General features: G+C 52.2%; 6 protein-coding genes across 6 annotated transcripts; 2 read left to right on the top strand and 4 right to left on the bottom strand.

Annotated features, from left to right (window-relative positions):
- Positions 1 to 288: 288 nt before the first annotated feature.
- Positions 289 to 1,368, bottom strand: BBA_06671 (glycoside hydrolase family 16; the record flags this gene model as incomplete). Its single annotated transcript, XM_008601768.1, has 3 exons — positions 289 to 323; positions 386 to 900; positions 1,025 to 1,368. 3 exons carry the CDS (start codon positions 1,366 to 1,368, stop codon positions 289 to 291), a joined length of 894 nt encoding a protein of 297 aa, XP_008599990.1.
- A 603-nt stretch (positions 1,369 to 1,971) lies between these two features.
- On the bottom strand, positions 1,972 to 3,221 carry BBA_06670 (mitochondrial carrier protein RIM2; the record flags this gene model as incomplete). Its single annotated transcript, XM_008601767.1, has 2 exons — positions 1,972 to 2,947; positions 3,019 to 3,221. 2 exons carry the CDS (start codon positions 3,219 to 3,221, stop codon positions 1,972 to 1,974), a joined length of 1,179 nt encoding a protein of 392 aa, XP_008599989.1.
- A 2,425-nt stretch (positions 3,222 to 5,646) lies between these two features.
- On the top strand, positions 5,647 to 6,864 carry BBA_06669 (protein kinase; the record flags this gene model as incomplete). The annotated part of the gene is made up of 1 exon (XM_008601766.1): positions 5,647 to 6,864. One exon carries the CDS (start codon positions 5,647 to 5,649, stop codon positions 6,862 to 6,864), a length of 1,218 nt encoding a protein of 405 aa, XP_008599988.1.
- A 1,422-nt stretch (positions 6,865 to 8,286) lies between these two features.
- Positions 8,287 to 10,301, bottom strand: BBA_06668 (C6 finger domain protein, putative; the record flags this gene model as incomplete). Its single annotated transcript, XM_008601765.1, has 3 exons — positions 8,287 to 9,695; positions 9,744 to 9,857; positions 10,199 to 10,301. The coding sequence occupies 3 exons, from the start codon at positions 10,299 to 10,301 to the stop codon at positions 8,287 to 8,289; spliced, it is 1,626 nt and encodes a 541-aa protein (XP_008599987.1).
- Positions 10,302 to 14,222: 3,921 nt separating this feature from the next.
- BBA_06667 (serine/threonine-protein kinase gcn2) lies at positions 14,223 to 19,119 on the top strand (the record flags this gene model as incomplete). The annotated part of the gene is made up of 2 exons (XM_008601764.1): positions 14,223 to 14,429; positions 14,482 to 19,119. The coding sequence occupies 2 exons, from the start codon at positions 14,223 to 14,225 to the stop codon at positions 19,117 to 19,119; spliced, it is 4,845 nt and encodes a 1,614-aa protein (XP_008599986.1).
- A 248-nt stretch (positions 19,120 to 19,367) lies between these two features.
- BBA_06666 (amino acid permease) lies at positions 19,368 to 21,417 on the bottom strand (the record flags this gene model as incomplete). Its single annotated transcript, XM_008601763.1, has 4 exons — positions 19,368 to 20,430; positions 20,494 to 20,703; positions 20,753 to 20,960; positions 21,024 to 21,417. The coding sequence occupies 4 exons, from the start codon at positions 21,415 to 21,417 to the stop codon at positions 19,368 to 19,370; spliced, it is 1,875 nt and encodes a 624-aa protein (XP_008599985.1).
- Positions 21,418 to 23,213: the final 1,796 nt, after the last annotated feature.

The following is a 23,213-nucleotide window of genomic DNA, read 5'->3' as shown; positions in this document are numbered from 1 at the left end:
GAGGCACCAACTAGCAGGCGACGACGACCAGACACGTCTGAAATACCAGATTCAGCAGCTTACCGCTCATGAAGCCCGCACGCTCCGCGAGGGCAGGTCCATCTCGATCATCGACGTCTCAGCCATGACGGCCTCGCAAGAGCGCACTTTTAAGCTCGACGAGTTGGCAGAGTTGTATCTGGGCGCCGGCACGACTTGTATATTCAAGCTCGTACTGCAGCCTGCGCTGCCACAGACTTGATAAACGTCTAATATGTATCTCCCTCTCTGACGGCGGGATGCCCCCAGTCATACTCGAACCGGCCCCAGCCCCCATTCTCCATCTCATGCGCCATCGACATTGCATACACCACCATATCATACGCGCCCTCCCTCGGCACCTTACCCTGACACACGTTGCCCCCCATGGCCACGTTGAGCAGCACCGTCATGTCCCGCAGCGGCCTCGTCCCCGCTGGCACCGTCGCCTTCATCACCGGCCTCCCGTCAATATACCAAATCATCCGGCCGCGACCCGCCTCCCCACCAGGTTGCTCCCACACGAAATCATACTGCACCGGCCGCTGCCGCATGTCCGGGATGCGCGTCCCGCGGATCCGATGCCGGTCCGGCTGGTCGTGCTGGCCCCAGTGCAGGCAGCTGTGATTCTCCGCGTCGCCGTTCCACGTCTCGGCAATGTCAATCTCGCCGTCCGTCGGCCAGGCAAAGGGCTCCTGCGGGAGCAGCCAGAACGCGGGCCAGATGCCCTCGGCGCACGGCGACAGGATGACGGCGGAGAGCACGCCGCGGTCGTGCGCGAGGGTCTGCTTGCTGACGAGGCGTGCAGACGTGTACTTTTGGTCGGCGTTGCTGGCAGAGTGGTTGGCCACGGCGCGGAGCACGAGTCTACCATCTTGCGTGCTACAGATTTCATGTCAAAACGTGGCCTTGAATTTCGAAAAAAAAAAAAAAAAGAAAAAAAAAGGTATGTGTTGTATGTTGCGCGGGTAGTAAGTGGTACAGTGAAGGGGAAAAAAAGGCTTACTGAAACGCATTCTGGGGCTGGTCGGTATAGTTTTGCAACTCGTGGTTGCCCCAGCCGTCCGTGCCATGACCCGTCTTGGCATCCCATTCGTGCGATACGTCGACGTGCGGCAGGAACTGAGGCTGCCAGTACACACGAGAGCCCTGCGGCGGGGGGTGGTGCGGGATCGGCGGCGGCGGCGCGCCTCCCGCGCCATGTTGCGGATGAGGCGGCACCGGCGGCGGCGGCGGCGCTGCGCCGCCCTGATGGCAGTACTGCTGCTGCTGCTGCTGCTGCTGCGATCCGCCACCAATCATGTCGTTGAACTCATTTTTGATCTGATTGAAGCGGTCTCTCCACGGCATCGTGGCGGGGAAGCGTCAAGCCGTTTGCAGAGAGTGAGTAGCTGGAGCGGCCATATCAGATGAAGCTCAATTACCACCTGCGTAAGTTACATACCTGTAAATTTGTATGAAAATGCCACAGATGTGCACCGCAATGTGAAAATTGAGAAGTAAGGTTGAGCTTGAGGGATAAAGGTCTTGCCAACAGCGATGATGATGATGATGATGATGATGTTGGGCGCATGTGGGACCCACCCAACAAATGCTAGGCAGTGGCAGTGTAAATGCAGGTTGTGAGGAGGTGCAGCGTACGTAATTCAGAATTTTATGCAGACACAGCTGCTCGTTGAGAATCGTATATCCAATTGAATGAACGTTTTGTACTTTTATAATTATACCCATGATACCTTTTTTCCTGTAGCCCTCTAACGCCTGTTGAAATGAACTCTTAAAGGTCTACCATGTGCTTCTCTGAGCTCTGATGTTGGTTGTTTAAAAAACTCCCTCTTTTTTAAGGCGGCTCCTTGTCGCCGGGGCTCTATTCAGTTCTTCCTTGCTCCAAAAATATACAGAATGTTGTTACAGCAGTAGTGGCGTGTGTGTATTCCCTTACCGTGCCCGGCCTTAGGCCGGCGTGTTGCAGAGGCGCAGGATGCCCTCGTACATGGCAAACATGATGGCCGCGCTGGGCACCGTGCGCAGCAGATGCGGCGTCAGTCCGCCGTAGAGCCCCATCAGGCCCTCCTCCTTCCATACGAGCTTGAAGCACTGGACGAGCCCCGTGTACTTGGGCCGTCCGTCGGCGACGGGCGCCTGCCGCAGGCGCGTGCGCGCCACCTCGTGCGGGTACGCCAGGATGGCCGCGATGAACTTGGCAACGCCCGCGGCGCCAAAGTTGCCCGTCCACTCGACGGAGCGGTCCCACGCCGTCCTCTCGCGGCCGCTGCGCTCCAGCAGCTGCTCCCTGCGCGCCAGGTACGCCTTGAACTGCTCGTACAGCACCCACTGCAGCGTCGACTCGGCGACGCCCAGGTAGCTCGCGCTCATGCCCTTGTATAGCCCGCGGACGCCCTCTTCCCGGAGAATCTGCCTCACGCAGTCGTAACTGTTTCGGTACCGTCTGCGCACCTCGGCGCCGGCAGCGTCGCTCGCTCGCTGCGCAACATTCTTGTCGAGCTGCATTCGCGTCTTGATCATCCAGATCGGGTTGGTGGCCGTCGACGTCGCGATGCCCGCCGCGCCCGCCGCCAGCATGTGCACCCACGGCGCCTCCTCGCCGCCGTTCCAGCGCTCGGCGAGGATGCGCTTGCCGTTGCCGTACACGTAAAAGTTGATAGCCCGCGCCGGCACCACACCAATCAGGTTCGGCCCCAGCCCCTTGAACAGCGCCTTGGTGCCCTCGGTACGCTGCACCCCGCGCAGGATCTGCAGCGTGTCGCCGAGGTGGTAGAAGGCGGCCGCGACGGGACCGCGCCTCACCGCCGCCTTGGTCTGCATGGCCTGCGCGGCGCGTAGTTGCGCTTGGTAAATGTCTGACTGGAGCCGCGTCTTCAAGACGTCGAGGGGGGCGGTGAGTGTCGCAGCCGTCATACCTCCGATGCTGCAACCAAGTATTAGCAAATCGTGCACGTCAAAAAATCCGTCGGCGGCGATCGGAAAGAGGCAACGCACCCTCCAGCCAAGAAATGCACCCAAGACTTTGCAAAAGGCAGCGCCTTGACCTGGCCCCTGGGTGTCAAGGTGTCCTCGGGAAAAACGTCGCCCGTTTCGCGCGACTGCACCAGCGCAGCATGCTCAGCCGATGTGTGCGCATGCCCCAACGTCTGCCGGCGGTCGTCGCGCCCGGGGGCAAAAACCTGCTGCGGATGCGCCATGTTGGTCGGCTTCTTCGGTTCCAGGGGTGTGGACGTTGTGGCGGACGCCGTTTCGCTGCGCGGAATGGACTCGATTGTAGGTGGAATTCGAATCGCGGTGTATCGTCTTTAGGAGCGAGATGTACCGTCGACTATTAATGTATCCATCGGAAAGGAGCAAATAGGTGTTTTTGTCTTGTAGGGGGGTGAGCAGGATTGAAGAGGCGAAGGAGAAGATGATTTTCTAGAGCCGCCCCAATTTTTTTGAAGCAAGTTCACACGGCTCCTCAGAGGCGGCTGCATTGCGCTAACTGAATGATAACTCTTTCATGGATGCCCAAGCATATCATTCAGACGAGGGCTGCTAAATCAACAACGGAATTTTGAGAGTTTTTTACAGAAAGTCACGCGCCAGCTCTGAGTAAGTAGTGTGCGCCGCAGCCAGCCTTTCAAGTACTCCTGTGTACCTACAGAGGATCTCTTCCTTAGTATGGAGTACACGGCTACCCTTCCGGCCTCTTCATAGGTCATTTTTCGATGGCTGTTTTAGGAGACTGTCTTAGGGCTATGGCAAGCGCTGCTGGTAGTGTATTCAGAGCCTCTGGTAGGCTGCTGAAGACGTCTATCAAAATTGGGAGTACCTACGAATTCCAGTAGTGTGTGTAATTAAGTGACTTCTGCCAATGAATGAGAATCTTTTTTGAGAGCTAGTTAGTGCCTATTAGGCTATAATAGGCTCATTGGGCTGTTCGAACATTTGTATTCTTTTGTTGATTCAGCAGCCCATCATCTAGACAACACCCCCATTGACGCACCTCTTTCTCCTCTCTGCTCACGCGCCGTCAACAGCACTTCTACAACGCCGCCAACAACACTTTCAACGACGCTTCTATTGGCGCTGCCTAAGGGGGCGCTAAAAGCGCACCGAGTGACAGCTGCCAGAGATACAGCCAGCGTGCAAAGAGGGTATTGGCGAGTGTGATACTTGATGAGAAATCTCCATGTGGAAGCCACTCTTCTTCGGGAGCTGCCTCAGAACACACGTTCTGGTTGGCTGAAGAGAAGGTTAGTCTTGACCAGGCATAGCTACTTACCTATGTGCAAATCTTCAAAAGTCGAGTGCTAAATTTTGGCTCTCGTGTGGCAGGTGTACGTCCTTGGATGCCCAGAAGGTGCCACCGCCGTGCGAAGCTCCTCCTTATTAGTGCATTTCAAACACCCTGGCGCGAGTATATGCAGCTGTATACAGAATATTAATAGCGCGGGAGCTTCATCACCATTGAAGTAAGACAATATATGAGTAGTATTGATCTGAAGGAATCACACGTGCTACCAACACCTTCATCGGATGAAGGTGGGTGCGTGGTACTAAATCCCCAGCCCTGGATCGAGAGAAGCTCCGAACCAATCCTTTTTGCTAACACGCATAGTCGGATATACCTGAGGCATGTACGACGTCCACGATGAACCGTTAGTTGAGGCCATCGCGCTCGTAGCAGCCATCCTGCAGCTTATTACCAACCCTTGGGAAACACTCGTTGAATGAGGCAGTCGAATATAACTGCCCATTTCACCTTCTAGGGGTTCTCTTCCAGCATCAAACCCAAAGTAAATCCCACTTCTGAAACTTACATCATCTCCTCGCATCGCGTGAGTATCGCTGCTCGACATGATGGCCGTAGCTAATGTGGACAAAACTCAGGAGCAAAATGTGTCAACGACTCGTTGCGACAGTCGTGTATCAGTGCGGGTGTCGGATCAAGTCCCCCCGCAGTCTCTTTGAATACCAGGACTGTAAAAATTGCGGCATCGAAAAGTATAAATCACACCTGGGCCGGACGACGAAGAAAGGTCCATGCCCTGATTGCATGACCAGCGGTACCTGGTCCAAGGAAAATGGGAAAGTGGAGGAGAAACCTTGAGTAGAAGGGATGAGATGCAGGGATTTTCAGCGGAGGATTGAAAGCCAATTAAATCAACATCGGTCGCAATGAGCTAGCGTCCATGGATTCTCTTGATGCATCACATTTGTAGAACTTTTTCATTGTCATTATCTAGCTGAATTCAATAGATAAAGGGAGAGAACATTAGGTGAGCTTTTTTGGCGGAGTTCAGATGCATCAGTATAGATGAATAGTCAAAGACAGGGTCAGCTACACATCGCCAGAATAGGCCTTTAGCAATTCCGACCTATTATTACTTTCTATTATTAGTGCACCCCTTCCTTCACGATCGATCTACTCTTGAGCACGGACCTGCGGCCCCGAATGGGATCTGTGTTACGTGGTATCAGTGCCTTTACATTCAGGCACCAAATATAACTGTAAACCCGTCTGGACAACTTTCCTCCGACGCACCCGTTCCTTCTCTCTGTTCACTTGGCCAAACGCTCGGCAACAGGTGTCTCTGCAGACCCTCATCCAGACTGCTAGGTTCTATTACCATCATGGCCATCCGGCGGCAGTTCCCTGACGTGCACTGGGTCTGGGAAGGGGGCATCTCCTTTGTCTATGAAGTCCATCCTCACATCGTTGTCAAAGTTCCCAAATCTGGCGACTATGAGAGAGAACAATTCCGGAAAGAACTCGAGATCTATGAGATCTTTTCTCATAATCCGCCCTGCCCTTCCATAGTGCAGTGTTTCTTCTACGCGGACAATGGCATCTTCCTCGAGTACATGCGAGGTGCGACCACTATTGGCGTTTTACATTTCCATCTACTAATCGCCACATTAGATGTGACCCTGTGTTCCAGAATACAAAATAACCACATTCGGGACGATGAAACAGATATCATTACTAAAGTGGAGAAATTAGAGCCTTTGCCCTTGCGAAAGGAATGGATGAACGATCTCGCTCAAGCCGTTGCTTTTCTAGAATCGCTCAACCTGGCCCATGGCGATCTACGACCCGAAAACATTTTACTTGATCGGGACCGATTAAAACTGTCTGATTTTGATAGTACGGCTAAGATTGGGTCGGAATTTGAAGCTTGTATTCCTCCGTATGGGAGAATACTCAACAGCGACGAGCAGGATCAAGGAGTGAGTGGGACTGCCGGTTCTCTAGGTGCTCGAACCGAACAGTTTGCATTGGGCTCCTTGTACTATTTCATTAACTATGGTTTTGAGGTTTATGGTAATCAACGCCTTACCGAGGATTACAACAAGCATGGACGCAAGGTTGTGGACTTGCTGCAGGACATGAAATTTCCGCAGTTGGATGGTGATCCGTTGATTGACGACATCATCAACAAATGTTGGCACAACAAATATGCCACTATTGGGGAATTGGCTGCACACACAGAGACGCTCCTTCCTGGAAGAAGCAATCGGAGAGATACTCAAGCCGAAAACACACCAGCCCGGCTATGGCTTACGATCTTGGGTCACCCTGTTCGTGGGTTCAGAAAATTTCTTAAATCTTGTTGGGGTTTCCTGCTCTGTCGCACCACCAGAGAGACAACCAAGCCAGATGGAGCTATTAGCGAAATACCAGATGGCTATACCCTTGGCATCGAGCAGCACGACTCAGCGAAGGGTTTCTCCTTCAAAAGAAAGTTGTGTCAGAACCTGGACAGGTGTGGACTTCTTCATGTGCTCTCTTCAGACGAGCCAGAGCAACTTGGATTCAAGCTCGAGTGGTATAGGCATGCCACAGGTTGAAGCGAAAGCTCGGGAATGAGTTAAATATCGAACCAAAAACAGAGGTCTTGGCGACCAACTTGTGGCTAGGGGTGGCTGGTATATGGCTTTGCTGTGCGGATCAGAGGCCATTGAACGCGTCCGCAGTGTGCTGTGTCTGTCACTTAATTCAAATTCGTTACCATGCCCATATTTTTAAAATTATCGCGATTTCTTGTAGAGATCTAGCCAGCAGGCTCCCCCCCCCTCCCCCCCCCCCCCCCCCCAGCACCTACAGCATCGTTTGAAGCCGGCTCGTCATAGGCTGCACATGCCACGCACCTACAAAGATAATAGACATATTAATATATAGCTGAAATTACTACAAGCTGATAGTAACTCAATTTCTGACTACTTAACCCTGTACGTGCCACGTACGTACCAATCAGTCTGACAATCGTAATTTTCCTCGTTGTCACTTGCTTGATTCCCTTGCTGCAACATCGCAATCTTTGGTCCACCAGAAATAGCATCGATAGACTTTCAATGCTACTCCAAAGCTCTTCACTCGTGACAACCATTGATAAATCGACGCGTTGGGCATCGTGACTCTACTAGTCGCACCGGAGATGGATAGGAACCTTGAGACGCCTTTCGCGATGCTCCTCCTATAAGTCAAGATGGAACATGACACAACCAACCAGGAAGACAAATGGCTGATTAGTGTAGTGGCTATCACGTATCGTTAACACCGATAAAGTCGTAGGTTCGAATCCTCCATCGGTCAGTCTTCAGCGGGACTTTGGGTTTAATTGAGCTGATCAAGTATCAATAAAGACTCTGCGCCATGCATATCGGCTCTCGCAAGGGGTGATGATGCTTGGGTTCCCATCTTTTTTTTTTTTGGCGCAGGCGTAGTAAGGGTCCAATTTTGGTGTGGATATAGTTAGTCAGAATTAGCGGGTTCGCAATAAACTTATATTATAGTCAGAATAAGCATCATTTCAGCCAATGATGGGAATCAACCAAGCCTCAATTCTGTGCGGCGTTTTGCACTATGTTTTACCCTACCTTATCGTAAACAAGGGTACCACCAACACAATCACCAGTTTTACGCTTTATAATGTTGACGACGGTATCATAGCTAGTGACATTGCAAGCTGGTTTGGTCGTCGGTCAGACACAGAATTTCTCTTGGATTTCATCATTCTTGCATTTCTTTCCAGCTCAGCGGCCCCAGAAAGATCATATTTGAATCCGCAACACTATTTCCCGAGTGCTTGTTGTCGTGTCGACGGGCGTCATGGTACTGATTCACGCAATTGTAGTGGTACTATAACTTCATAAAATACTGTATATTTCCCACCTTTTCCTTCTATCTTTGTGAGTCTCGCTAGGATATAAGTTCAAACCACAATATATACATGGAAACTGCTTTTTAACCCTAATATCGATGATCGCTAGTCAATGGGATGGCGGTGGAGGTGGCTGCGTGACAGAATGAGGCGGCGACTGTGACGTGGGAGGATATGGTAAAGGCTGATGTGCGTGAGGAAATGGCGGCCGCATGTAGTTGGAATCAGTCAGTACAGACGCCACTTGGTTCAAACGCGTCAGATCACGCCCACGCTGCATCGGAGGTGGTCCGGCAAGGCCCGACAATACCGGGGGCAGGCTCATCCTCCCGTGCTCGGCGCTGAGATCGGAGCGCGCACTAGAAAGCGGCCCTGGACTGTACGTCGTGGACTGTATAGAAGCACTGGTATCAGTCTCTGTACGGCTGGCGGGGCGCATCGTTACCCCGTCCATTGTGAGGGGCGGTGGCAGCTCGTCGGGCGGGGAGATGCCCTCCGAGGCAATCTGTGCGTCGCGCTCTACGCAAATGCCCATCTCGCCTTTGAGTAGCGCAGCTTCTTCGTCTGTCATGGTGCGCCAGGTGCATTTCGCATGCTTTTTGGTGCATCCCTGACAGGCAGTTAGGTGCTTGACACAGTGTAGTCGCAGACGGCGACAGCGATCACACGCTGGGCTAATGATGTCGCCGCGCTTCAATTTATCCGTCTTTTGAGTGACAAGTGAGCGCAAAAACTCGGCTCGGTGGTCCATTTCCGTCATGGCAGAGCCTTCCGTCGGGTGACTGCTGCTGCCAGAACGCCCCGAGGTCACCGACAGTCGCTGCTGCGTAGGGTGTGGCGATGCAACAGAGGGTGAGATCGGCAGCATACCAATTGGAGAAAGAGCCGCGACAGACTGTGGACGAGACGGCGGTGCCGATGTCGATGCCGACGCTGCAAGAAACTGCTGCAGCAGGTCGGCGTGAAGATCGTATGGGGCGCCCGACGCCGCAAGCCGCGCAGGCGGAATTCCACCGGTGGACGGGTATCGCTGACCATTTTCTACATTACGCCTCCTAGACAGCTCATGCTTTCGTTGTCCTATGCGATGATGTAGTATGCGGGCTCTGGCCGCGACTTCATCGGCTCTCTTGTACAAAATGGATGCCCTGGATTCGAGAATATCCAGGGTGGCTAGCTCTGCCGTCTCGTCTTCTTCAAACGGGTGTTCAAGTGGGAAGCGATCCAGCGCACCGGAAGATATTAATCGCCAGTCATCTTCGGTAATTTCGCACTGTAGACCTTTGTAGTGAAATTGGCAGCATCGGGTGCCGTTGGGTAGAGTGGCAAAGACGAATTCATTGGGGTGGGCCTTGGCGTGTAAAACAACATCAATCCAGCTGATGGGATTAACAAACGGCTGCGTCGCGTTCGTCTTTATTGGACCGTCAAAGAAGCGCTCAATGCCTTTTAAAATTCGAGGCCCTGTGAGCTTTGCGCCGAGGTTGGCGGCCAAGCTCTCTTGTCGGTCAAGCGCGCCTGTACGTGTGAGCCACAAATTCGCAATGCTGCTGAGCAACTTCATACCTTCATAGCCAGCAATGAGATGTAGCACATCGGCAAAAGTATCACTGTCGGCTTGAATGAGCGCTAGACGATCGGCATTGGGCCTAGGTATAAAGTTGATGTGGCTGCCATGACCTGTGCGAGTTAGCATGACGGACTGTCGTGGTACAGGCAAATTGTCAAGAATAGTTTCTTGAGACAAAGGTCGGCCTATTTCCTTTTCTCCCCATCACTGTGACAATTGACAAATGGCTGTATGGCAAAGTCGCACCGCCTGAGACGGGCATACACTAGCGACGCTTCTGGCACCAGCGTGGGTGCGGAGCCGCATAATCCGAACCTTTTTGGGACAGAGGCTGGAAGCTGAAGTCTTGGGCGTCTGCGCCATTGCGGTGAAGGGGCAGAGGGAATCGAGATGGTTCAAATGAACCAAGGAAGTGATATGGGGGAGTGAACAGTCTATAAAGGAAACTTACTCTGCTGCAGTGGATTCTGTTGAGATGAGGGATAGCTTTGCTGGCCGCTGTTGTCAATGGCAGAACGCTTCCTCTTGTGCTCAAGGTCGGGAGTCTGGGACATGATGGTGTGGAGCAGGCGAAAGACGAGCAGCGAGAATTAGTGGTAGGCGGCTGTCTTGGCAGAGAGGCAGGCTTTGAATCGCAAAAACAAGGTTATGCCGCGCTTTGCGGATCTCGGAGGATTTTCGTAAGCGACGTAATGAGAGACAAGGGCCGTGTTCGAGTTGTCGTGCGTCGAGGGCGGGTAGGCGTGGAGAGACGAGGCTGGCATTACACGCGACAGGCGAGAGACGAGGGCTGGGAAAGTGAGAGGTGTAGATGAGGGATTGGTGACCAACAAGGGTTTGTGGGGGGAAAGAGATTGACCATGGACCGAGTGTTGGCAATATAGTAGAAGTAAAGACTGTGTGGAGTGGTCAAGGTAAGAATTATAACTCGACGAATTGCGCGAGATGTCGCAGCTCCCCTGTTATACGCAGCGTGTGATTCTGCAGCCCACTGTTTTCAACGGCGACGAGTAAATGTCTAGGAAGAAGGAGGACGGGGAATGCTTCCCGCCAAGCCCTCTGCGACCTGATGCTGTCTTCCGTCGAAGCGGATGCGCGCGAGAAGTGGCAGAGGCTGTAGTTGTAGTGCAAGAGGTGGTGGCCGGGCAGGGGACCTGTCTTGTCTGTGGGGCAGACGCACATTGGGGGGGAACGCAGACTGAACGAGAGAAGTGGTGAGAAGAGTGGACGGGAACCCTTGCTACGTTGATCAAAAGTTTGGTCCGCGCTATTCGAAAGAGCTTGATCGAACGAACGAGACGGGCTCACCGGACAAAGGGGGAGAGAAGAGGAGACAGCGGTGATGCCGCGAAGATCACAGGTTCGTAGCGGTGCGCGGTACGGATAGTTTGAACTGGTGATGACGCTTCGAGACGTCGTTTGTAGCGGGTTTCGTTTGAAGGAAAAAAACAAACGCCCCAAAATTTGGAAGGGGCCGGGGGATGAGATGAAAGATGAAAGCAAAAAGGTGAAGAAGAAGCGGTCGAGTAATTGGAACGTGTAGATGGGCAGTGGAAATGATGTATCGGTTCAAGATGCGTTGGGCGACTGCAGATCCTTTTGTGCCATCGAGAGGAGGTGAGGGTCTTGACTAGCCAGCGCGCCGAATAGGCGGCACTTTTTTGGTTCGAACGGGTAAGGTGATCAGCAGAAATGATGGACGACAAAGAGACGAGGAAATGACGAGCTGGAGAGATGTCAGTGGCGGAGCGGATTCGTCTAGAGGCAGAGGTAGGTGGTTGTTTTGCAGCCGGCACCTAGGTACACCAACACCCACACGCAAACGAAAGACGTGCCGCCTTCACCTTGACATTGCTAGAGCCAGCCCACTGCTTTTTGCTGTTGGCATCGGCAGCATCAGCACCACCATAGGTCCATCAAGCCACGCATGTATGCAGGCGAAATAGCAGCAGCGGCCATCATGTCCAAGTTCCGTCCCATTTTCCCGCAACAAAAAGGGCCTTGAGGCCCTGACCAAAATCCACAGCGGGGTTCAAGATTGAGCAGCGCGTTTCCAGTCGGCAAACTGGGCAGTGATGTGCAAGGCAAGGCGAATCAAAAGAATCCGCACGATGCGCAGCGGCGGAATCAGGTTCAGCAGGGATGCGTCAATCTTTTCCAAGAGAAGTTGGATCGGCTAGCCTTGGAACCAGGCATCATCAGACCGGGATAGGAAGCCCCCAGTGCACATCATTTGACAGACGGACCTGGCCTTGACAAGGGGTACCAGAAAGGACAATGTGCTTACGCAAAGAGAGTATTAATTACGGAACAAAACGAAAACAGAAAATTCTAAAAATAAATCCGATCGGATGGGTGAGTAAGTCTAGCCAGATGTATTACTATATTGAGAACTATCAATGGCTTTATAGGACAATCACGACTAGTCAAAAGCGAGCCTCCTGTCGCCCATCAGAAGTCTGTTGTCCCCCATTCGCAAGCCTGCATACCTATTCTCCAGAACACCTACGGGGCCAAGGGGCAAATGGGGGGCAAATGGGGCATTGGAGCTTTTTAGGGCCTTTCCGAGAGGAACGCCCTCGGGGCTTTTTCCCCTCCTTCCAATATTCCACTGCCGCAAGGCTTCTGGGGGCGGCAAAGCAAGGGCTGAGGATTTTAATTCGAAACTTTGTGCACCGTGGACAGTTTTACGCAGCTGTGGCTATGCTGTCACGCCTGTTTTACTCAGCCCAACCGACACATCTACACCCGCCTCGAACTAAGTGCAAATATTTCTTCTTTCACTTACAAGACAATGTCATTTCGCCTCTTTTGTTTCTGTTTGACACTTTTTTTTAGCTCAGAAATCCTGTTGCCTAGGTATTTCTTACACCACAACCCCTCTTTTCCACCTGCAAACACTCAAACATTTTTAAAGATCCTGATCCTGTCCGCGGTGCCCGCTTGCCGCCGTGCCCGCCCGCGTCCGCGGTGCTGTCTAAAGCTATCCGTACAATAGTTACTCGTTCTTTTTTTTTCTTTTGCTGACCCTTGTCTATGTCCACCCATCAGCAAAGTCATCAACCACCGAGTCATGCCATGCCGCCTCGCCATTGCCCCCTGACATTATGACGTCTTGTCTTCATCCGTTCCGATTTCACCACCCAGGTTGCGCCACCGTTCTCGCCACCGCATCTCCAAACACTTTGCACGATATCGGCATGACTTGTAATCAATCTGAGCCTCGCAGCCGTTACCTCGTCAACCTCTTTCTACTCTGACACACTGATAAGCCAGAAATGCTCCAGAGTTCAATTTCCACTCATAAAAGTAGCGTAGTATCTTGCACCTTGGTGATGCCACATTGGTAACAATGTCCACAATGCCGCAGTGGCGAAACATGGCTTACCTCTCCACTCTCTCCCGGATGCTTGGTACAAAGGCTTCGATCCCTTTTGTTCCCGTTTTGGCCCGTTGTTTTCGACAGCTCAGACTGTCCGATCCACGGGTCAACCTGAACGACCAACGCTCGAGCGCTGTGCCGTCGCAAGCTTTCGCCCTCAGTCATTGATTGATCAGACAGCTGCGGCCGTTTTCACGTTATCTTTCTCCACTCGGAAATCTACTTTTTACAGAAATGAAAAACCGACCCGATTCAAACCATCCTTTTTTTTTTCAACTTTCCATGTCATATTGAATCATTCCCTTGACTATTTCTCTCACTGCCTCAAGACCGTGAGGTACAGATGACAGTGCAATGCGGTACTTTTCTACATATTGTGATGTCAAGAGCTCAGAATTGCCGTTTCGTGGGTGATGCTGCAATGAGCAGTCGAGGTGCGAAAGTGGTGTAGACATAGTTGTTCTTATATAACTGGTCTCCGTCATGTACTCCTACTCGTCATGTGTTGTGACACCTCATTTATGTGGCTTGTCATTAGACCCCTCTACCACCCTGGGCTAGGAAGCCACTTTTAAATCTTATCCTCCATTCTTTTAGTTTGCCACATGGAATGCCAATCTACGCGCACCGACTCCAATTCTATCTCTTCTGGTATTGGTTAGTTTCCCTGCTTCAAGACCCTTACAAGTTACAGCACATACACCCGCTTAGTCAGAACCAGCCATTCTATGGTCTAACAATGCTACATTTTTTATTGTCTACAATATGCCTATACTTATTATAAACTATGAATCATTTGATTGAAATATATATCAATAGACATGAGTAGACAACTGAATAAGAGAGTAAGAAAATAAAGTAGATTATTAGTCAAAAAAAGAATACGCAATCGCGTTATGTTATCGGCCGCCGTAGCTGATCGGTACCCCGCTATTTTCAACATGTCAATCGCATGGCTTCGTCTCCAATTTGACGTTTGCCCATACCAACCTGATCCATACCTAATACAATTTACCTACCCGATTCAACATGGCGACTTCAGCGTAAGTGATCACGGCTTTGGCTGTGATACTTTTCCATAATTCACGCACTCATGGCGTGGCAATCAACCGGCGCATGGAAGTCGCCACTCGTCAAGCAATCCGAGGATGACTCCAGTTTCCCTGGGCTCAAGCCCACGAGCCCAGAGGCTACCAACAAAATTGAATATGAGGAGCTACAGCAGAACGAACTGCTGGCCCTAGAAGCCATATATGGAGAAGATTTTATACAACATAGCGGCACCCACAGTGCCTGGAAGGTACGAGCCTTTCTACCAAGTATCTTGTAGGCACCGTGCTGACTCCTAGAAGAAAGCAGAACCATCCTTCGACATACGAATCAAAGCACCGACTGACGAAGACTTTTCCGTGACCATTGGCTTCGTTCTCAATGCCACATACCCCAAGACCCCCCCGATTATCACCACAAAAAAACAGGGTTTTCTCCGCGAGTCCACTCAATTCAAGATCCAAAAATTTATCGAGACTCAGCCCAAGATATTTGCCATGGAAGAACAAGAAATGATCGATCAGATCGTGGAAGGCATTCGTGATATTCTCGAGGAGGCTGCCCAGGCAAAGGCTGTCGGTAAAAATCTTCCTTCGCTTGAGGAGGAGCGCGAACGTCACGAAGCCGAGGCTGCCTTGGCTGCTCAGAAGCTCAAGGAAGAGGAAGACCGTCAACGCAGAAAAGAAACAAAGGAAGAGGAGCGTGTCATTGCCGAAATGCTACAGCAGCAATTGGACCGCCAACGTCAGAAAGCAAAAGAATCTCGCCAGAGTCGTCGACCCAATGGCGCGAACCACATGCCAACCGCCCAAGCTACCGAAGCTGTTGAAGATCGCATCGATTTCGATCAATTCTGCAACTCAGTTGACAAATCTGGCAACGAGATCACGTTTCGATCAGTTGCATCCAAGAGTGACAAGCGCCCAGGCAAGGTGTCTGTCGTCTACACCGTCCGCCCTGTTGTACCTACTGGAGTCTGTAACCAGACGCTCGCACTCAAAGAAGCCACCGTAAAATCTTCCGGCAAGGAATCTCAGGATTTCAGAAAGCAGCTACAGTCCTTCGAGTCGCGTCTTCAAGACTTGAAAGCCTCTAAAAAGATTGTTCACAGACAGATTGTTGAGATTATGGATTTCAAAGTCCAAGGTGGAATTCCTTCGGATCCTTCTGCCGCAAATGCTTGGACAATCAGAATTCTCATGCCCCTCGCTGACAAGGGTCCTCTGGAAGAACTCCTTGAATTGGCTGGAAACCTCGAAGTAAGCAAGGTAAAATCCTGGACGCGGGATCTACTCGATGCACTCAATTTTCTACACAACAAGAACATTGCCCATCAGTGTATTCATGCCGGGAATATTCTTCTTTTCAGAGAGTCTACTGGCGAGATTGTGCCAAAGATTGCTGATGCATGGTATCAACGCGAGATTCACGCCCTCTGCGAGCAGAAGCAGGGTCCACCAGGCGTCAACTCTGCCAAGTCTGCGTATTGGCTTCCGCCAGAAATCGCCGCCGCCTCCAAACCCGTTTACACATTCAAAACCGACATATGGGATTTTGGTATTGTGTTTGTGCAGATGATCTTTGGGCTCGACATTCTGCGCAAGTACTCGTCGCCCAAGAACTTGATGGAATCTTTCTTGCTCTCTCAGCCTTTACAAGAACTTGTTGGGCGATTTTTCAAGGAAGACAAGCAAAAGCGCCCGCGAGCTTTCGAGCTTGGCTCCAGCGAGTTTCTTGCCACCGACGCCCCAGTTCTCTTCGACGACTCCTCGGCTGCCATCTCGAGCGTACCGTCTCTTACTTCTCTACAAGCCCCACCCTTACGCTTGCGACGCGACTCCCATAACAGGGGAGCTACCATCTCAAGATATACCGAAGACTTTGTTGAGGAAGGCCGCCTCGGAAAAGGTGGCTTCGGCGAAGTGGTAAAGTCTAGGAAGAAGCTTGATGGGCAAATCTATGCCATCAAGAAGATTACTCAGCGATCGCAAACGTCTTTGACAGAAATTTTGAAAGAAGTGAGATTGCTCTCTCAACTCAGTCACCCCGCTGTAGTCAGATACTACAACACATGGGTTGAAGAGGTGGCCGATTTTACCGACACTGAGGGAGAGACATCGACAGATGATTATACGGCAGGAACCGGCGAGACTGAGTCCAATGGTCTGGAGATTCAGTTCGCTGCCAGCACCGGAGGGCTGGACTTCATGTCATCTAATGCGCCCATCGAGTTTGAATACTCTGGGGGCAGCGATGAAGATGAAGACGGCGAAGACACTGAAGGTGAAGACGACAGCTCATTCTCTGGCAATGAAGACGCACACAATCCCGACTCGCCTGTTAAGGCAAGGCAGGTCGCTCAGATGCGTAGAGAAAGGTTTCAGAAACCGTATCGAACCATCCTTTACATCTCGATGGAATACTGTGAGAAGCGGACGCTGCGTGATTTGATCTCGCGCAATCTGTATCAGAACACAACCGAGATTTGGCGCCTGTTTCGACAAATACTGGAAGGGCTTTCTCATATTCATGGTCTAAGCATTGTTCATCGCGACCTTAAACCTGAAAACATATTTATTAGCAGCAGTTCTGACGGTGTCGATAACGTCAAGATCGGTGATTTTGGCCTCGCCACTAGCGGCCAGTTCACGATTGACAAGGCTGCTGCTACGGGCCATCTGGAAACTGATGACATGACGAGAAGTATTGGTACAGCCTACTACTCGGCACCAGAAGTTCGATCTGCGGCGCATGGCATGTACAGCACCAAAGTTGACATGTATTCACTTGGAATCATCTTCTTCGAGATGTGCTACCAACCAATGATGGGCATGCAAAAGGCCGACGTTATCGGCCAATTGCGACGACACACGCCAATCACACCAAAAGATTTTAAGCCTGCTGAAAAGTCAATGACGGACATTATACTATCGTTGGTGAATCACAACCCCAAGGAGCGGCCATCTAGCGCAGAGCTACTCAAGAGCGGCAAGCTTCCTGTGCAGATGGAAAGCGAAACCATTCGGCGCACTTTGGCAGGCTTGGCGGACTCAAACTCCCCATACTATCGCAAGATGCTGTCGAGCTTGTTTACTCACCCGGTCGAGGCCACCAAAGATTACGCTTGGGACATGTTTACAAATGCACCAACAGCATCCGAACTCATGGCAAGATACCTGGTCAAGACAGAATTGACCTCCATCTTCCGCCGCCATGGTGCAGTCGAAGCAACCCGTGGCGCCATTTACCCAAGGTCCTCTCAGTATGGAGATAACGTTGTGCAGCTTCTTGACCAAAATGGGACCGTGTTGCAACTCCCCTTTGATCTGACGATGGGACATGCACGAATGCTAGCGAAGAACTCTAGTGGCCCGATTGTAGCGAAAACATTCGCGTTTGGCAGTGTCTTCCGCGACAAGCAGGATACAGGGCAGCCGCAGATGTTTGGAGAAGTCGATTTTGACATCGTGAGCACTGATGCTTTGGATTTAGCGCTGAAAGAGGCAGAGGCACTGAAAGTAATCGACGAGATTCTGATTGCCTTTCCATCGCTGTCAACAACTCCCATGAGCTTCTACCTTGGCCACTCGGATCTTCTGCAGTTGATTTATGAGCATTGCGGTATAGAGCCATCCAATCGCCGCGCGACATCAGATGTTCTTAGCCGCCTCAATATTCACAATTTCACGTGGCAAAAGATTCGAATGGAGCTTCGGTCCCCTGCCGTAGGTCTCTCCGCCACCAGCGTCGATGAGCTCCAGCAATTCGACTTTAGGGATACGCCAAACAAGACATTCGCCAAGCTGAAGAAGTTGTTTGAGGGTACAGACTTGTATCAAAGAGCGTCCCCGACCATTGCTCACCTGAAAGAGGTGACGGAGTACTCGAAGCGCTTTGGTGTTACGACAAAGATTTACATCAGTCCACTCAATAGCTTGAAAGAAAGCTTCTACGCCGGAGGCTTACTTTTCTCGTGTCTCTACACCAAGAGAGTCAAGGATGTCTTTGCCGCTGGCGGTCGCTACGACGCGTTGATCAAGGAGCAACGGCCCAAGATGGGTGGCAACTTTGACGAGCGTCATGCTGTGGGCTTTAGCATCGCTTGGGAGCGCCTTGCTAAAATCCCCAAAGCAGGGGGGAAAGCGTTCCTCAAGAAAATGGAGGATGACACGAACAGCCTGGCCAACCCCAAGCGATGCGACATTCTCGTTGCAAGCTTTGACCCGGCCATGCTGAGATCCTCTGGCGTTGAACTGCTCCAGACACTCTGGGCGCAGGATATTACCGCCGAGCTCGCTAAAGATTCCCGATCTCCAGAAGACTTGCTGCAGAAACACAGAGACGATAATTACTCGTGGATTATTATCGTCAAGCCCGAATCCATGCTGAAGATCAAGTCGCTGCTGCGCAAGGACGTTGCCGACGTCGATATTCCCACCACACAGCTGACGGCCTGGCTCCGCACCGAATTTCACAAGCGAGACATGAAGGGTAGCGGCAGCATCAGCAGCAACCGCAGGAGCATACTGGCCGCGCCGGGCGACAGCGCATCCTCGGCCGCCGCCGAGCGGGAGCGCGAGCAGGACGTCAAGGTGCTTGTGGCACAGACACGCAGCAAAAAGTTTAACCGCCGCACCGTCGTGGAACAGGCCCAGATCACGGCCGCCAACTTGGTGACGTCGTTTCTCGAGGGCCCCGTGCTCGCCGTCGAGACGTCGGAGCAGGTCATGGCCATGATTGGCCGCACGCGACTGTCGGACCCGGAAAGCTGGCGCAGAGTCGACCACGGCGTGACGACGACGGAGAAGAAGTATGTGCGCGATATTCACGACCAGCTGGATGCGTGGAAGTATGCACACGATGGGAGCGGGGCCACGCGGCACTCCTTTTTGTATAATTTTAGAACGGGAACGTGTCTCTACTATGACTTGGCGGCGTAGGGGTGGCTGGCGAACTGTTTCGTGGATTTTCATGTTTATGAATGATTTTGGTGCACGATGTGATGATGCATAGACCATGGCAGCTAAATTCAATGCTTTACGAAGTAAACTTTCTTTTCACTCAAAATCGCGTTGAATATACAAAATGTTACAATGACGAGCTGTACTAGAATAATTTAAAACCATTAAGATATCGATATCCTCGCAGAAACATCGACCAGTATTACGGAATACAACGTGGGAATAACTTAGCACAAGGATCGGTAGATGCGCTTCCAGCGCGGCCACTTACGGCGTGGGCTGGGATCGTCTGGTTGAATCGAGTCGGCGCGGCCAAAGCTCCGTCCCGTGTCGATATCTATGGCCTTGGCGCGTAGAATGTGCGTCTTGAACCAGAACTTGTGGCCGAGGTAAAACGCCAAAACAATGGGCACGGCGAGGACCTTGAGGAAGAAATTCTTGGCGATGCCGACCGACGAGGTCTGCGCGGGGCCGAGCGGTGAGACGGCGGTCCAAAACTGCGAGGCGACGACGAGCAGGTTGGCAATGAGGCCAGCGTACGAGCCGACGATGCCAACCTGGGAGCGAAAGGGTAGCTGGGCGGGCACGCAACCGGCGACGGCCCAGGCGCGGCGGAAGCGAATGTGGCAGAGGCAGATGCTGCCCCAGGTGAAGAGGCTGGAGAGGCCGCAGATGGCGATGAGCCAGCCAAAGATTTCGGGCTGCTCCTCGAGATCAACCAGATAGGCGAGCAGACCGACGGCGAGGGTGAGGAGCACCGACACGAGCGGACGACCCTTGCGGTCAATGTAGGCGAGTACGCGGGGCGCGTGGGACTGCTCGGCGAGGGCCGCGAGGGTGCGCGAGGAGCCAAAGACGGCCGAGTTGCCGACGGACACGACGGCGACGAGAATGACGGCGTTCATGATACTCGGGAGGACCGTCTGGCCCATGCTCTCAATGGCAATGACAAAAGGGCTGGCGGAGGCGTCGACAGACGACTTGGCGCCGAGGAGGCGCGGATCGTCGTGAGGGACCAGGAGAGTGACCAGCAGCAGAGCCACAATGTAAAAGACGGCGATGCGCCAAAAGACTTGTCGAATGGCCGTCGGGATGGACTTGCGGGGGTTGGCCGTCTCCGCCGCAGCGAGACCAACCAGTTCGGTGCCTGAAAAGGCAAAAGCAGCTGATACCAGGACATTGCAGAATCCCTTGAAGCCATTGTTTGTTGCGCCTGGATTCACCCAATACTTGCCACCAATGTAGCCCTCGTGAGGAGTCCCGCCAATGTTGACGACTATACCGAGAAGACTGCAGTTATCATTAGTCGCCGTTCAACAAAATACTACAACCCTGCTGTAGAAGTACACGCACATGAAGCCGACAATTGCAGTCACCTTGATGGTGGAAAAGACAAACTCAGCTTCCCCGTAGCCTTTGATGCCGAAAAGGTTGATGACGGCAATCATGAACAGAAATATGGTCACAAAAATGGCCTTGCTGAGACTGGAGTTCCAGTATTCAACTGTCAAGGCGCCGGCAATGACTTCTAAAGGCAAGGCGACAAGCCACTGAAGCGCATAGCTGAGGGGGCATGTTAGAAGGTCCAGTAACAATGCGATTCTGTACTTACTTCCACCCCATGGCAAAGCCCCAAGACGGGTCGAGAAATCTGGTAGAGAATGCGGAAAATGAGCCGGAGATGGGAAACACAACTGCCAACTCGGCCAAGCTCTGCATGGTGCAGAATTGCATGGCGCCAGTGAGCGCGTACGCAGTGAGTACCGAGGCCGGGCCGCTCTGTGCTAAATCAACACCAGAAGCAACGAAAAGCCCGGTACCTACATCACGATTAGTATAAACCGCACAAAGCGATAGCACGAATTACATGCCAATGGAGCCACCAATGGCAATCATTTGAAGGTGGCGGCTCTTTAGGTCGCGGACCAGCGCTGAGTTGGCCGTTCTTGCGTTGGCCGCGTGTAGGTCATAGTGACGCTCAGGGTCGCGGGGCATCTCCTCGCTGCCTCGGGTGACGTAGTAGCCATCGTTGATAATGCCGGGCGAGCCCTCGACTTGCTTGAAACTGTCTACCCATCTTTGCCCCGCGGCTTTCTGGCTGGCGTAGCGAACCGGTCGCGGAGCGGTGGAAACGGCGTATGACGTGGTGGTGGTGTTGAAGGGCGCCTGGTCCTTGTCGTGGGTGGACAGGCTGCTCATTTCGACGATTTCAAAATCTCGCGTAAAGGTGATGCCAGCCGTGGGTGGCGGCGACCTGGTCGACTCACCGCCAGCCATGATGATGGATGATGGATGGTCGGTCGCACAACGGCGAGGAGAGGCAGGCTAGGTTGGTCAATGTTGTTGAGAGACGGGGAACATGGCAGACCTCGAGAATGAGGTGATTTTCACATGGAGCGTTCTTCTTCTCCAAGCCCTGGTCGGAAAGCCAAGGGGTGTTTTTTTACTCATGTCAAACGGGCTGGACAAGTCAACAGTCCCTGCCACCTGTCAGAAGAGTATCTAATAACTAAATACTGGTAGGAAGGAAGGGCCGCAGCTGAAGTGTCTGGCCCAGGGCCAACGCCACAACGTGGTGGGAGCCAACGAACGTTGGCCAAAGGCGCCATGCCGTTTCGTTAGTGGCCTTGGGGTACTACTTGAGTCCTTCGTCGCGCTGGACGGATACTGCCGTAATAAGACAGGACGAAAACGCCAAGTTGGCGAACTGTCGCACGACTGAAGTCGCAAACCCATTATGCAAAGCTGGGGTAGAGCGTCTTCTTTTGAGTTTTGCATCTGACGATGAGCCCAGCGACAAGCGTCCTGCTGTGGAGAGAGTGAGCGTTGGCGACTTGTGAGAGACAAGGCCAAAAAAACGTGAGCTGGCCTGCGGTAGGAACTATTGATGGTTGCAACGCCAGGCAGACGCCATTCTATGCAGCTGTTACGAGGGTATGTTGGCATGCCCTGAAACAGCTCCTACACGAGTAACAGCGCATCGAGTCTATAGAGAAGCGAGAAGGCATTACCTAGGTTGTTAGTTGGGTCTGAGGCAGCCCGCTTACCCGCCAACGTCTGTCATCAAAAATTATCTTGTGTTTCCATCATCATTATCCACCAATGAGGATCCGAATGGCTGCAGCGTCATGAGAGTAATTCAAGGCATCCCTGCACAAATGCGCGATGGATTGGTAAAGTCATACCGGCGCTACCGAGCCACGAAGGGGCTTTTTGAAACTCCAGAATGTGTTTCGAGATGGAGTCTTGGGACCTTGGGGTGCCAGAGAGTCGATTTGCGATGGGTGTGATGAGCCATCTGTTGTTAGGATTATATCAATAGTTGATACTTAGGCGGCTAGGTAATACTACCCATCCGAAGCGTTTGTCGGCGGATTGACACAATCTAAGGGGGGTCGAAGACAGCTTGCAGCAGTGGTGAGCAATAAAATACGTTAAGAAGCGCATAGGTGGCTGGAATTAGAGCGTAAGACGGTATGCACCTTGATTGTCGCAATTTCGCAGATAACTTTGTTGTTATTTCTATGGTCGCGGCTGATAGCCTTATTAGTAAACGGGTGACTAACGATATGGTGGTGGAAGCCAGTTGGTGGGTTGGCGGGCAGGTAAAGCAAGCCAACATTTTAGTGGTGCATCCGCTAAACAGACGTGAAGAAGCGCACTGATGAAGGGTGCTAAAATGCACCAAAAATCGCTGAAACTCGGTCAAGACTGCTGGAAAAGACCCTAAAACTCCCCGGCAAAATGGCTGCAGGTGGGCTTGGCTTGCCACTTACTATTAGGCAGCAGAAATGCCGCTAACAAAAAGCATTGGCCGACACCTAATCCAATGCCGTCACTCGTCGCTCGTCACCCGCCAGTCGGGAGGCCCGCCGGCCTGCATCGGAGTCATGTCCTTGTCGCCTTTTTCTGCCTGACAAACGTCCATCGCTTCTTCCTGGTTATCACATTTTCGCTCCTTTTTGGATTCCGTCCTCTCCGACCCTCACGCTTTACTCACTCGTATCAGCATCTCGGCGCACCTACCTGCACACCTCTTGTTTGCGTCACTGCTGCCCGCCTCGTCTGGACGC

The sequence above is a fragment of the Beauveria bassiana genome (assembly GCF_000280675.1).
Source record: "Beauveria bassiana ARSEF 2860 unplaced genomic scaffold BBA_S00020, whole genome shotgun sequence".
Taxonomy (NCBI): Eukaryota; Fungi; Ascomycota; class Sordariomycetes; order Hypocreales; family Cordycipitaceae; genus Beauveria; species Beauveria bassiana.
Note: the sequence above shows the minus strand (reverse complement) of the source record. Positions and strands in the feature narration are given on the sequence as shown.